The 13,536-nt window shown below is 44.3% G+C and overlaps 1 protein-coding gene across 2 annotated transcripts in view; it reads left to right on the top strand.

Annotated features, from left to right (window-relative positions):
- Window positions 1–13,536, top strand: part of UTP4 (UTP4 small subunit processome component) — a 392,106-nt gene that overhangs the window by 361,692 nt on the left and 16,878 nt on the right. For both annotated transcript variants that reach the window (XM_069635538.1, XM_069635537.1), the window contains 2 exons: window positions 12,335–12,520; window positions 12,811–12,921. In XM_069635538.1, coding sequence (XP_069491639.1) covers window positions 12,335–12,520; window positions 12,811–12,921 — 297 coding nt within the window. The remainder of the gene's footprint in view (window positions 1–12,334; window positions 12,521–12,810; window positions 12,922–13,536) is intronic.

Genomic DNA, 13,536 nt, shown 5'->3' with positions numbered 1-13,536 from the left:
CAGCACTTTTTGTTGGGCGTCTGGAAATGTTCCTTGTTTTCCTGAATGAGGGGCGCCTTGTTCCCCCTTATTCATTCTTTCATGCTCTTACTGTGAGAACCCTGTTTGTTTTACATATTTGTTTACTCTTGCTTTCCTCCATCACTCTTAAATGCATCTGTGTTACTTTTGCAGCACACATCGCCCTCTGTGCAGTTTTGCTCTGGAGACCCTTACGGTTCTCCTTTCTATATTTTTATTTTCCCTAAGAACTACTGTTCTTAAGGAAAGAGGTATACTTTGTATCCTTTCTAAAACTTTAAATTGTGAGAGATTAGCACATCCCACCTTGAGGAATTCTAAAGGGATACCTAGTATCCTCCTCCTCCTCCTCTCTTGTGACTTTTTGGTCAGACAACGCTATATATATGGCTGGTGGCAGTTGATATGTTCTACCAACATTTGTGCTATTTTCTACTGCAGACTGCATCCCCGGTTATGTACAAAAGGGTCACCTATTTTCTAACATGGTCGCTCCTTTGTTTCTCGGAGGGGGAGGTCTGAATGTGTTTTGCCTTTGTTTTGCCTTTGGAAGGAACCCTTTATGTAGACAGCCTAGCCTCCAGTGTGTCTGTGAGGGCAGGAAGTATGGGAGGATCCCGAAACACCCCTGTCCTTTGTCCTTTGTCTGCTGATGTGTCTGAATGCAACCAGTTCCCACTGGGAGGAGGGGGGGTGGGGGGGTTGGATGTCCTGATTGGACAGCCACTCACTGTAAACTGCAGGGAGAGTTTGCAGAAGAGTGAATGGTAAATCCAAATAAAAGGTGAGGTTCCGGAGGCAGAAGGCAAGTCGACCACTGGAACAGAAGATCCAAAGCTGAAGACGACCAGAGATGCCGGCAGACCTTTCCAGTAACTGAAGCGACCACTGCTGTCCTGACCCTGTTTTCTTATCGACACAGCTCCAAAGAGGACGACTCCTTCCCTTTGGCTGGTGGGACCAACCAGCCTTAAGACAAACTGCATATCGAACCATCCCCTGATGTGCTGTGACCTTCCAGGGCTGCAATCCACACATACCAGGGGACCTCCGACCCATTTGCAGTGCAAAGTCTTTGCGTGAACAAATCCTAACCAGAAATTTGAGATCCAGTTGGACCTCACAGAGGCACGATCCAGCTCATCCAAGTCCCCTCACCAGAGTGCAGGACTGCAGAATCGAAGAAAATCAACTGGGCGTATCCGTTCACTGTTGGAGCTGATAAAAAGGTGCCAAAACCGAAGACCAAGAAATCTTTGCTAAGGGTCCTTTCTCACGACTGCTGCTGTTACATCCCACTCAGTCCTTCAGAGCGTTTGCTCTTTTAGGGAGTCCTTTGCCAGGTCCCTATGCATTGTGTTAGTCTACTAAAGCATTGTATTTAACGTAACTAAAGAACTTTGCATTTTCTGCTGCTGCATAAAACATTGCTCCCATCTTACTCTGACTTTGATGAATTCTTGACTAGTTGGGGATTGGACTGCTAAAGAAGCCTTGAAAAGTGTTGCTAAGAAGTAAATCACAGCTATCATTATTTAACTCCCTTTTTCCGTCCTAGAGTGCTTTTATAAATGCATGAAACTCATTCCACTGTAACAATTGTGGGTGCGAGCCACTACCATTGAAGCAGTCCTCTATAAAAAGTATTGCTTATGTTACCTATGTGTGTTGATTAGTCTGAACTAGTATTTACTTACCTTGCCTTGTGTATATAAAATGTATATTTGATTATAACCTCCAGTGTTGTTTTTCTTTGGGTTAATGTATTGACTGGGTTAATTGTACTCGCCTATAGCTCACATCCTCCGTATAAGATGAGTCTGGTTGCTCTGTATTGGGTAAGATTTTCATATTTATGATAAATCTTCCTGACCTGTATCAACCCCAGCACTTTTTGCTTGGACTTGGTAACTGTTCACTTTGTCCCTAGCTCTTTTACTCTTTTTATGGGTGACTTTTGTATGTGTCTCCATAATGAATGATTGAAGTTATGGTTTCCTACAACGTTTGGGCTTATGCTGGGTTTCCCCTTTGGGCTCCCCTGTTAATTTCTCTTTCATGTACTTGGGTGAGCTACAGGTCCCAAGTAGTAGTTTAGTTTATTATTTGTATTGCGCTCCAGACCCGAGGGTATTCAGACGCAAGGCATAAGGATATTCAAAGCTTGGTTACAACATGTAAAATACAATTATGTGCAAGTGCCGCTTGGTTACATGTTGGCACAATGAAGTTACGATATATATAGGCGGGTACATTGATGGCATGCATAGTTTTACACAGTGGTTGGTGCATGCGGTGTAGAGAGAGGTGCCGGGCAAAGTCAGCAAGGTATATGCCTAGATGTCTGCATCTTTGAGCCAACTAGTGATGCTTTGACGGAACTTGTGATAGGATTGATTGATTCTTAGAGGGGAAGATAGTGAGTTCCACAGGAGTGCTGCCTTGACCTGGAAGCTGCTGCCTCCTATTTTGACATGTTTGTATCTGGGGATCCAGAGGTAGTTGGTGTTGGCGAGTCTGGTGATTCTTGTGGTAGGCTTCAAAGTGAATCTGTCGGATAGGTAGCGGGGTGCTGCATTGTTCAAGCATTTGTGCGTGAGGGAGGCAGTTTTTAGTTTTATTTTGTCGTGAGTGGAGAGCCAGTTGTTGGCTCTTCTGGTGTTAGAGATATGTTCTCTCTTGGGGATTCCTAGGGCTGCTCTTAGCGCATTATTTTGTAGGAGTTGGATTTTTTTGATGGTTTGTTTATTGGCTCCTATGTATAGCGCATTGCAGTAGTCCAGCCTGGATAAGATGAGGGCTCTGGCTAGGGTGATGCAACTGTCCTGAGACAGGAAGGCCTTGCCTGCTCTGATCAACTTGCATGTGTATGCCGTGGCCGAGGCCAAGGCATTTACCTGCTTGCTGAGGGAGAGAGTGGAGTCCAGATAGAAACCCAGTGTTTTGACCTCTTTGGCGACAGTAATAATATTGTCTATGTTGAATGCTGAGTATTCGGGGCTGAGTTTTTTTGAGGGTCGAGGGAGTGCCCAGGATGATGATCTCTGTTTTGTCATCATTCAGGCATAGACCGTGGGTGGCCATCCATGCCTGGATGATGAGATATATCCTGTTCACCAATGCCAAATCCTTGTCGTAATCACCGGTAAGTGGTAGGAGAATCTGAGTGTCATCTGCATAGTTAGTGTAGGTGACAGCCAGAAGGTCCAGATTGTCGAACAGGGTCCTGGTAAAGATATTGTAGAGGGTGGGTGAGACGCAAGATCCCTGGGGCACTCCGCAAGTTATGGGGATGGGGTTGGCTGCTGCCATAGGAGAGAACTCTCCTAGTCCTGTTGGTTAGGAATGATTGTATCCATGCAGTGGCTTCTTCGGAGAAATGAGCTGCCGAATCCAGATGGCTGCATAGGACCCTGTGGTCGACCAGGTCGAAGGCAGCTGATAAATCTAGGAGCAGAAGAGTATTTTCATTCCCCTTTACTTTTTATATAGGTAGCCAGCAAAACCCCACCTTATGTGGAGTTTTGGGTGGGGGGGGATACAAAGTATCCCCTTTCTTACCTGTAACTTGTTTGTTACAATTGCAAGTTTGCTTGAATGGCTGGTGGCAGTGGTTTTACCTTTATGACTTTGTCCTGTGTACTCGTAGCCGGTTAATTCAGCCTCAGTAATGCACAGAAGTGTCAACTTTTTGCTAAAATGGTGGGTTCCTTCTTTTTGCGCCATTTCTTGCTTGCGTTTCTGGAGTCTTCCCCTGCCTTTCTAGGTGGAAATGTCCTCAGTGGGAAATTCGTCTTTGGCAGCAATCCTTTGTATTCCCTGCCAAGGCTCCAGAGTGTCTGAGAAGACAGGAAGAGATGAGTCCAAAACTCTGCAATTCTATTTCTTTCGTCTTGCCTGAAATCCCAATGTTAATGGGGGTGAGGGCTGGCTTTCCTGATTGGACAGCTAGACTTCCCCTTTCTATAAAATGCAGAGGGAGATTGTAGAAGTTGTGCAGTAGTGTCTGTTAAATACTCCGAACCTGGAAGCTGCTAACAAGTCGACCACTGGACCCGAAACCGAAGAGGAAAAAGAAAGCTGTAGCGATTCTCAGCGACAGGAGAGCCTGCTGTGTAACCGCAGCCTGCTCTAACCCTTCTGTTACAAAAAATTCTCAAATTTGCTAATTCCTTTCTACTCTAGAGACCCCCAGCACTTTTGCTGGACTCTAAGAATTCAATTTTTAACCTAGAGAGAGTGAGAACTTTTTCCCACTCATGTATTTTTCTGTGATTTGAACTCTGTTTTTGGAGTCTGACAAACTCCATAGGCATCTTTTTGCATTGTCGCGCAGCACCTTCAGTGCAGTGACACAGGGAAGTCTTTTAGGTTTCCCAAGGTATAAATACCTTACTCTTGGATTAACTGTTTCCAAGAGCAGTAAAGTGAAATTGACTTTACTTGCCTTGTAACTTTCTAGACCCAGCAAACACTATATTACCATAGGGTGCTGGAGGGGTTACCTAGTATCCCTTTGTCTAGCTTCTCATGTAAACATTTTAATGTTACCCTTTACACAATTAATGGCTGGTGGCAGTGGTTACTTTTTACTACTGTGTTGTGTTTTTACCACGGGCTGCGTTCGCAGCCACAGTGAAGCACCCATTGGTGCCATTTTTGTCCAAATGGCCCTGGTCGTCTTTTTTTGCCATTTGTTGTTTTGGTCCTTCTTGAGATTTACTCTGCACGCCAACCCAGGTTTGGTCCCTTTGTTCGTTTTCTTTGGCAGGCTTCACAAGTGAAATCTGCCTCTGGCTCCAGAATGTCTGGTCGGGGCAGGAAGTGAGTGAGGTGCCCGAAACTCCCTGCGCTTAGTCTCCTAGGAGACAGGAATTCACTCCTAGGTGATTGGCCGGCTGGCTGTCCGGCAAGGACAGCCACCCTGCTGGGTGACTGACAGCTGGGCTGCTATTAATGGGAGCGAGCTGCATAAAAGGCAAGGCTTTTTGGCTTAGTAGGCAGGGTCGACCACTGGATGAAGGAATCCGAAGAACTTGTAGAGGATGCCTGGTGCAACTCCTGGACCGTTGGTTTGCCCGGTGAAGCCCTGCTGCTGTGTCTAAACTGCAAATTCGTATCAACAGAAGCCCTGCGAAGAACACTTCTCCCTTTGAGTTGGTGGGACTCCAAAGTAAGCCACCTGGACATCCTCTCGGAGCTGGTTGAATTTCATTGCAATCGCTGCTGGAACCGAATTGCCAGGCAGAGGAACACCAGTTTGTGTGCATTGCTTTTAAGTTGGCCAAGAGCTCCAGGAAGATCCTCGAGACTCCCAGGAAGCAAGACTAACCAAGCCGGAGCCACCTCAACAGAGTTCTGGACCCCAGAAGCGAGGAAAGCCCATCTCGACAGCCAGGAACCACAGTGTTGCTGTTTGCGGTAGTCGCCAGAACCTGAAACACCGAAGTGCCACTTATTTGATGTTTGCCGGTTGCCATCTGTAGATTTGCTTGCTCTTCTACTTTACAAGTCTCCCGGCTTGTGGGCCTACATTTGATTCTTCTTTTTCACCAAAGACTTCTAAAAACATTGTGCGAAGACTTTTACTCACCTGCAAGAAGTGCTTCAGTCCACATAGACTTTTGCCCATTGGCTTAGCCTGGTTCCCTGAATGACTCTTCACTCCTCTGATATTGTGTTTCACCTTTCCTTCCAGGAAGGGTTTAACTTACTGTGCATTGGGGGGGTTCAAAGGTATTTGCCTGCTTAAAGAATGTTTGATCTCTTGTTTGTTCTAATAACCCTTTTCTTTTGACGCTCTCAAAGCCTACCCTGAATGTACAGTAATATATTAATGTCCACAGTGTCCTAACTATTTAAGTCACCTGAGGGTGTAGGAACTGTCTGTGTGCCATGCCCAATGGGTCTTTACTGATTCTGAGAAACCGAAGAGTGTGTATTTCTGAAGTGTATTTGAGTGTTGCTTTTATATTCCTCCTTCTGAAGGCTTGTTTAAATGACTGCTAAATAAATAATTGTTTTATCAAGAAACCTTGAGTATCAGCGTTTATTTGAATACTTGTCACTTTGAATCTCTAACTCCACTACTGCTCACATTGACCCCTCTTGAGATAAGCCTGGCTGCTAGGCCACACTACCAACCAGTGTAGTTCAAACTTATACCAAAGTTTGGTTCCTTATTGCCAGGAGGCTGAGGTTGTTGTACACCCAAAGGGTACTACCCCAAATCTTTACCTAACACCTGCCATCCAATCGATCTGGGGATCTCGAAAAGAACGCCCCAACCCAGAGCCTTGTGAGATCCACTAGACTCAAGAAGACCTGCATTTTGAGCCATTGCACTTTGTGCTGAGACCTTGCTGGGCTGCAATACCCCTATTCCCTTGTGTTAGGGAGATTATTTATTATTGTGCTTCATCCCCTCCTAGTGAGACCGCCAGCACTTTTTGCTGGACTTCTGGACCCTTTTCCTGTAACCCTGAATGAGTGGACCCTTTTTCCACTCATTAATTCTTAAGGGCTCCGGCTTTTGGAACTTTGTATTCTACCTGTACTATGGAGCCAGTATGCTTCATAGCTCTTAAAGCCATGCGTGTTTTACTACTGCAGCACACAGCTCCTTATAGGCAATGTTGCTGGGGACCCTTCAGGTCCTCTAAGATTCTTTTTGCTATATCCTTAAATTAACTACAGTTCTTAAGGATAGAGATACACTTAGTATCTCGCCCAAAAATCTATAGCTTGATAGATTGGCACTCCACTGAAGTTGGGGTGTGCCAAAGGGATACTTAGAATCCCCCTTCTCTCTGCTCCTATGACATGACTTTTTAGTCACATAGACAGTCACCTAGTTATGGCTGGTGGCAATGGGCGTGTTCTACCAACTATTGTGTATTTTTATACCGCAGGTTATGTCCATAGCCTCGGTAGTGCACAATAGGGGCACCTAAGTACCAGCTTGGGGCCTCCCTTCTTTTTTCGCCATTACTATTGAGGTTGTTCTTTGTTAGCCCTTCTACCATTCGCAGGGGGGGGGTGTGTGTGTGTGTGTGTGTGTGTGTGTGTCAGTCACCGTGTCACCTTTGGCGGGAACCAGTAGGTATCCCTGCCTAGGATCCGGAGTGTCTGGCCAGGCAGGAAGTGGGGGCGGAGTCATTCACCCACCCCCCCTGTCCTTTGTCTGCCAGATTGCCTGAATAGGACCAGCTCCCACAGTGGGTCTGGCTCTCCTGATTGGACAGCCAAACACCCCTTTCTGTAAAATGCTGAGAGATTGCAGAGGATTGTGCTGGACCTGTATAAAAGGTAAGACTTCTGGAGTGTAAAGCAAGTCGACCACAGGAAAGGGAAGTAACCAGAGAAGACTACGACCAGAGATGCCTGCAGAACCTTTGCAACACTGTGACGCACCCACTGCTGCCCTGACCCTGTTTGCTATGCGACAGAGGATCTCCGATGAGGACTCCTTCCCTTTGACTGGTGGGAACAACCAGTCCCAAGATGAACTTTGAGACGAGCCATCCCCCCGAGGTCCTAGGAGTTTCGAGAGCTGTGGAACCCCAATACCAAAAGACGTGCTGCCCATTTCGAGTACATCGTTGTGCAAAGGCTGAATCCGTCCAAATCTGTGCTGAGCCTGTAATGACATTTGAGACCTGACTCAACTGGCCCAGACCCCCTCACCAGAGTGTGGGACTTCAGGAAGCAAAGAAGATTGACCGAGGGCGATCCGTGTCCTTGGTTGGTGCTGCTGAAAAAGTGCCAAAACCGCAGCATGAACTAAGAAGTTGCTGATGGTTGTGCCGCAGGTCCCCTCTCATGACTGCTGCTGGAAGACACTGTCCATTGTTCCACCTTTTGTCACCAGACCAAGGAATCCAGATGTTGGGTCCAGAGCTGTCACATCGTGGAGGAGCCAACACAAACACTTTCTTCAAACTCAAGGTACTGTGGGGAAAAAGGTATTGCTTACCTGATTCTGAGAAGTCGCTCCAGAGCGTTGGAGAGCACATAGAGGTGCCCAGGGAAACCCCCTCTTGGCTCTAACGTAAGCTGCTGCTTGTGTCCCTTTTTCAAGGCCGTTTTTAGGTCTCCTTTGTTAGTTGCTAACTTGCTGCTTCAATGACTTCAGAGACTGTAAGAAATCTGCAGGAACTCTTCATTATTCGCTCTTTGCCAAGACTTCAAACCCTCTCCGAACTGCCTTTAGCTAGGGTTTGTGTTTTATGACTTTAAAGATTTGCCAGGCGAAGAAACTATCTAGAACCTTGCACTAAGCTCATGTTGCCCTAACCATTAACCACTTATTTTCCTCCCTTTAAATGACTTTTCTGTGTTTGCAGAGTAAATGCATTACCGTATAACCTGTTGAAAACCGCATGAGTGCGCAATTACCGATGATAAGATAACCTTGTCTCTTCCCTGTCTAACGTTGCTACAAATGTAACAGTGAACCAACACAAAAGTGAATGTGCCCTTTGAAGTGTATTATCTAGTATTCCTAAGTGTTCTACTGTTACCGTTTGTATTTAAAGTGATTCTGGTGGAAATATAATCTATCTTTTTATATAAATATATATGTAAGTGCTTCTTTGCTGTGCCTGTCAAACTAAGATTGAGTACCTATGGCTCACATCTTCCTCTTAAAATGAGCCTGATTGCTCTGCCACACTACCAAAGTCCCGAGCTAGTGCAGACTGATGCTAAGAGTTGGGGGGATCTACAAACGACTGGGATAGCTTACTAAAGTCTTACTGCCAGTAGGACTTTCGGAAAACTCCCCTTACACCTGAGACCTCGAGCCATCGTGCAGTGCATGGTCATCCGAATTTTGAATCGAGCTGAAACTTTGGTGGCCTCCTCCTGGCTCTCCAGAGACAGGACTAAAGTCCTTGAAGTCCACTCACCAGAGTGCTGGACCAGATTAGGGACAAGAATCCCACCAGTAATAATTCTTCTCCTGGCTCCTGAAAAGAGCACCAAAACCAGAGCCTCACCCAGCTGCAAAAAAAACTCTTGCCTGGTTTCGTCCCTGTTAATCTCTGCGGCAAAATCCCTTCCAGTGTCCTATCTTGATGAGAAGGAATTTATTAACCAGTTTTTTGGCTGCTGATCCTGAGGTCTTCCTGCTGCAAACTGTACTGTGCTGACGTTGTTGGCTGGGGTATTAATTTACCTTAATCTTGTGATTTTTGTGTAGCTTTGGGGTGTTTCTTGTGATTGGGACTCCTCTCATCCAGTTCACTCAAGCCCACTGCTGGAATCCTCCTAGGGTGTCTTCACAGAAGTCCCTGGACCCTAACTAACTCTCGTAAAATACTTGTTTGAAGAGACTTCCTCTGAACTCCGACTTTTCCTGCAACTGAACCCTATCTCACCCTGCCTACAGCTGGCACCTAGACCACTAGGGTCTCTTCTGCCTCTGAGTGAAATCACGCCATAGACTAGAGAAGGACTGGATAAGAAAAGGATTCTGCCTTGAAAAGCATAACAGCTGTCCAAAAGTAAGATACTTGTGAAAGAGTTGGTTGGTAACTGTCTCTGTGTGAGAGCAGTTACAAACGTTCTTACTCACCTTGAATGTTTTGCCATTCTGAAAAGCATATATAAGTTTATTTTACTCACTTGTGAATTGGTTATGCATCTTTCCCAAAAGTAATTATGCTGGCTTTACTTTACTATTTCTTTTAGGATATAAATGTAAAAATATACCAACTGGGTCTTGCTTCCCCTGCCCTGCTGTTTAGCCTGTTTAGAATAAGTCTGCCTTGGCTTTTACTTACCTTTAAATAGCTGTGTGCAATTTATAAGGTTTCACTTACCTTGATCTGCCTTGTGCCGTCCAAAAATAGTTATTGCTTACCTTAGTCTGTATTCCACTGATCTGAAAAGCAAATGTATTAGTATATTACACCCTTAGGTTTTACCTGCCTAGAATAGCTATGTGCCATTCTTAAAGTGTCTTGTAGGTGTAGCTGACCTTGGTCTGCCTGGTGCAATCCTAAATTAGTGTAGAAAGTTATTGCTTACCATAGTTTTTGTTCCACTGATCTGAAAAGCAACTGTAATTGCATATTGCACCATAAGGTCTTAATCACCTGGTCTAACTGGGTTAACCTGAATGTAGTTATAGGTTTATACTGTTCCTTGAATGTGTTCCACTATTAAGAAAAGTATCCTGGTAACAGGGTTGGTTTACCAAGTGATTCCTTAACTGAGTTTCACTGCATGACTGACTACCTGTGACTTACTGTAAAGTAATCTAAAAGTAACTGATTCTTTTACTACGCGTGAATAGGTGTGTCCTATACTAAATGTGTTTGATAAGATCTGACTTCCCAATAAATACAGTTAGTTTTCTGTACAGTTTCTTAACAGGTTCTATGCTTTGGTCTGTGTACTTTAAAGTATTGTGTTGTGTTTTTATAATTGTGTTTACATATAATGCAATAGTACTTATTTTCCTAGGATTCCTCTTGGCCAATTTGTATTTAAATAAACCCTTTATTCTTACAATGCATAGTGTTTGTGTTTCCTTTTTACCATATGTATGCTACAATTTCTTTCTACTCAGCTACAGCCCTCTCTCCCTCCTTAGATAAGCCTGCCTGCTCTGTCTACGCTACCCATATACTCGGGTGGGTGCAGCCTTAGTTTTGTAGTGTCTCAGTTGTATGGTTTTAATAAGCCCTTAGTTGGACTTCAGAAAAACTGTCCTAACACTCTGGCATTCTACCAATCCTATGGGGAGTACAAACTTAAACTAAGGGTTGGGGACCTGTATACCAAGGGATAGTTTTATAGAGTCTCCCCTCCAGGTAGACTTTAGGAAAACTCGCCTAACGCTCCTTTCATGCATTATCTTTGCAGTATGGTAACTAGGGGCTTTCTGCTACACTGGCTTTGGATAGCTCACAGACTGACTTTGAAGTCACTTGCTGGTTTGGCTGCCGCACAGGCTAACTTGGTTATGGCATGTCAGTCTGTCTTGGGGCAAAGTCTAGGTTAGCTAACTTGGCACATGTGTTTTGCTGGCTAGCTTGGGTTGGCTGATTGTGGCAGTTGACCTCACCGAATAAAAATCTGTGTATTTCACATCAAAGACATATATCCATGACATTGTTCATTAGACCAAAGTCAAGGGTTTTGAAATGGCTTAATTTGTGATATGTCTGGCAATTACCCCACTCTTTGGAAAGCCCATGTTCTGTCCATGTCGAAGGTCTTTTTTTTTTTTTTCTTTTTTGGTGCATCTAGAGGAAACTACTCCATACCGCTTTGATTGATCCATTCATCTTATGCTCTTTGCCCTTGCAGTATCCGGTTATGGTCTGGCTCAGAGCCCAGTTGGTGATGTTGCATCAGTAGTGTCTTATAAGTGTCCGGCTCCGAAACTTGGGTGATAACACTATATTTGCCTTCAAGTCTCGTGGCACAATTGTATTGATTTTTCCACCCCTCAAGGAAGCTCCAAATCAAAATGAGTGTTCATGCATTTTAATTTGTATGTCGCTTCAGAATTGATTGTGTACAAATTCGGGTAAGTTGTTGCCTGGAATCAGACATTAAAGCTAAATCGGACTTCTTCGCTTGACCCAAACATGATTCTATGCAAATCACTGTCCCCCTTCGCCTTAGTTCAGTGATGGCCAATGTTGGGACCAGTTAAAATCGTGCACCAACAGGTCTAACTACTATATAAATAACTGCACAATTTACAAAATTTCCTTTTGTATGGTTTCTATAGGCTCCTTTATTCTGACACTGTGATGACGCTTTTGCAATTGGAATAAAGACAAAACAAATTGTGTACATTTGCTGTTGTGGTGTACAAAAAAAACAGGATAAAAGGAAATAAGTCACGTGTTCATCTACCCAAAGTGGAAAGCATTTTTCCGTATAAGAGTGCTAAACATCTTAGACTAGAAGAGTGCCAGGAGTGTAACACATTTAATTTTCATTTAAATTCTAGTAATGTTTGTGTGATTGCGGTCACTGCAAGGTAAAAAACAAAAATACTTGAACTGCTCTAACTGATCCATGGTTGCAATTGTATGGGAGTGACCAAAAACCAGGCTGCCGGTTCAGAAGTAGCATGAGCTAGAAAGAGCAGTAAATGTTTGTAACCACCAGTGTAGTTGTAGAGGGAGAAGCATTTGCAAACCGTGACATTTGTTTTATTATTTTTGCCATGCTATTGACCACAGCTAGAGAAGCACTCGTATGTCAATTAGGAAAATATTGTGTTTGCTGGACTGTGCGTTTTCTTTCAAGTGTTCTATGTATGACACCTCTTTTTGGGCACTGTTAGGTACTTGAATTCAATATCGAGGGCAAATCGTACACAGACTGGAGTCGGAAAGTGCAGCAGCATGGACTGCACAAAGACTGGCTGGAGCGTGACACCCCCATCACCAACATCGCCTTCAACGCCAAGCGACCATCTGACATCCTACTACATGACACCTACATGTTGTGCTTAATTGACAAGTCCCTGGTGAGTTATCATCTAGGCATTGGTACATTGTAAGGTTTAATCAGGCTAGCAGAACTGAGGATAATTGATCTGTGTATTAAGGTGTCCTGGGGATTGATATGAGAAGGCTGGTGTTCTCAAACGTCTGAGTTACCAGAGTATGACATTTTAACAGAGCACAAATGACATGGACAGACGTTTAGGAAATAGATTTCCATTTAATCACAACCTGTTAAACTCATTTGGATGGAGGTGAAGAAAGTAGAGCATAAGAGCAAGTTGACTTTTTTCTTCTCTCAATGCAACTGTAGCCACTGCCAGATGACAAAACCCCACTACAGAATCAGATGTCACTGAGATCCCTTTCTGAGAGCGCAAGGAAGACTTCTGCACACGCCTTCAAGATCTCTAAGAAATTCCAGGTAAGGTTCTCCCTGGCTAGGTGTTCTCGCCCCTGCACAGTGGCATTCTTAGATTTCTGCATCACCCCTTCAATGTTTTCGGTCTTAATTCTTGGTAAGATGTATAGAACCTAAATGCAATTATAGGCTTTAGTTCTCTTCTAATTTTCATACAAGTGTGACAATATCTAGGAGAGTAATTTGTCTTGAACAGTCTATGCACTAAGTTTCATACTGTCATAGTGTCTTACACCCAAGTCCTGCAACACTAAATGTGCACGTGCTACGTTTCATTAGCAGGTTACGTAAGATTTTCATAAATGTGAATAATCTTCCTGACCTGTGTCAACCCCAGAACGTTTTGCTTGGACTTGATTATTTTTCCTTGTACCTAGGTGAGTGGGAATATTTTTCCCCCTCTCACGCAGTGTTTTACGCTTTTTATGGCTGACGCTTTTTATGTCTCTCCATAGTGTGTGTATGGATTTATAGTTCCCTATAGCTTTTGGGCTGGAGGGATGGGGGGGGGGGGCTGACTGTCCTGATTGGACAGCCAGCACCCCCCACCACCTTTGGTAAACTGCAGGGAGAGTTTGCTAAAGTAGACTACTGGAACCTAATCCAAAGAGGAAGATG

Source organism: Ambystoma mexicanum, chromosome 1q (assembly GCF_040938575.1).
Source record: "Ambystoma mexicanum isolate Mex_15411 chromosome 1q, UKY_AmexF1_1, whole genome shotgun sequence".
NCBI classification, from domain to species: domain Eukaryota; kingdom Metazoa; phylum Chordata; class Amphibia; order Caudata; family Ambystomatidae; genus Ambystoma; species Ambystoma mexicanum.
Note: the sequence above shows the minus strand (reverse complement) of the source record. Positions and strands in the feature narration are given on the sequence as shown.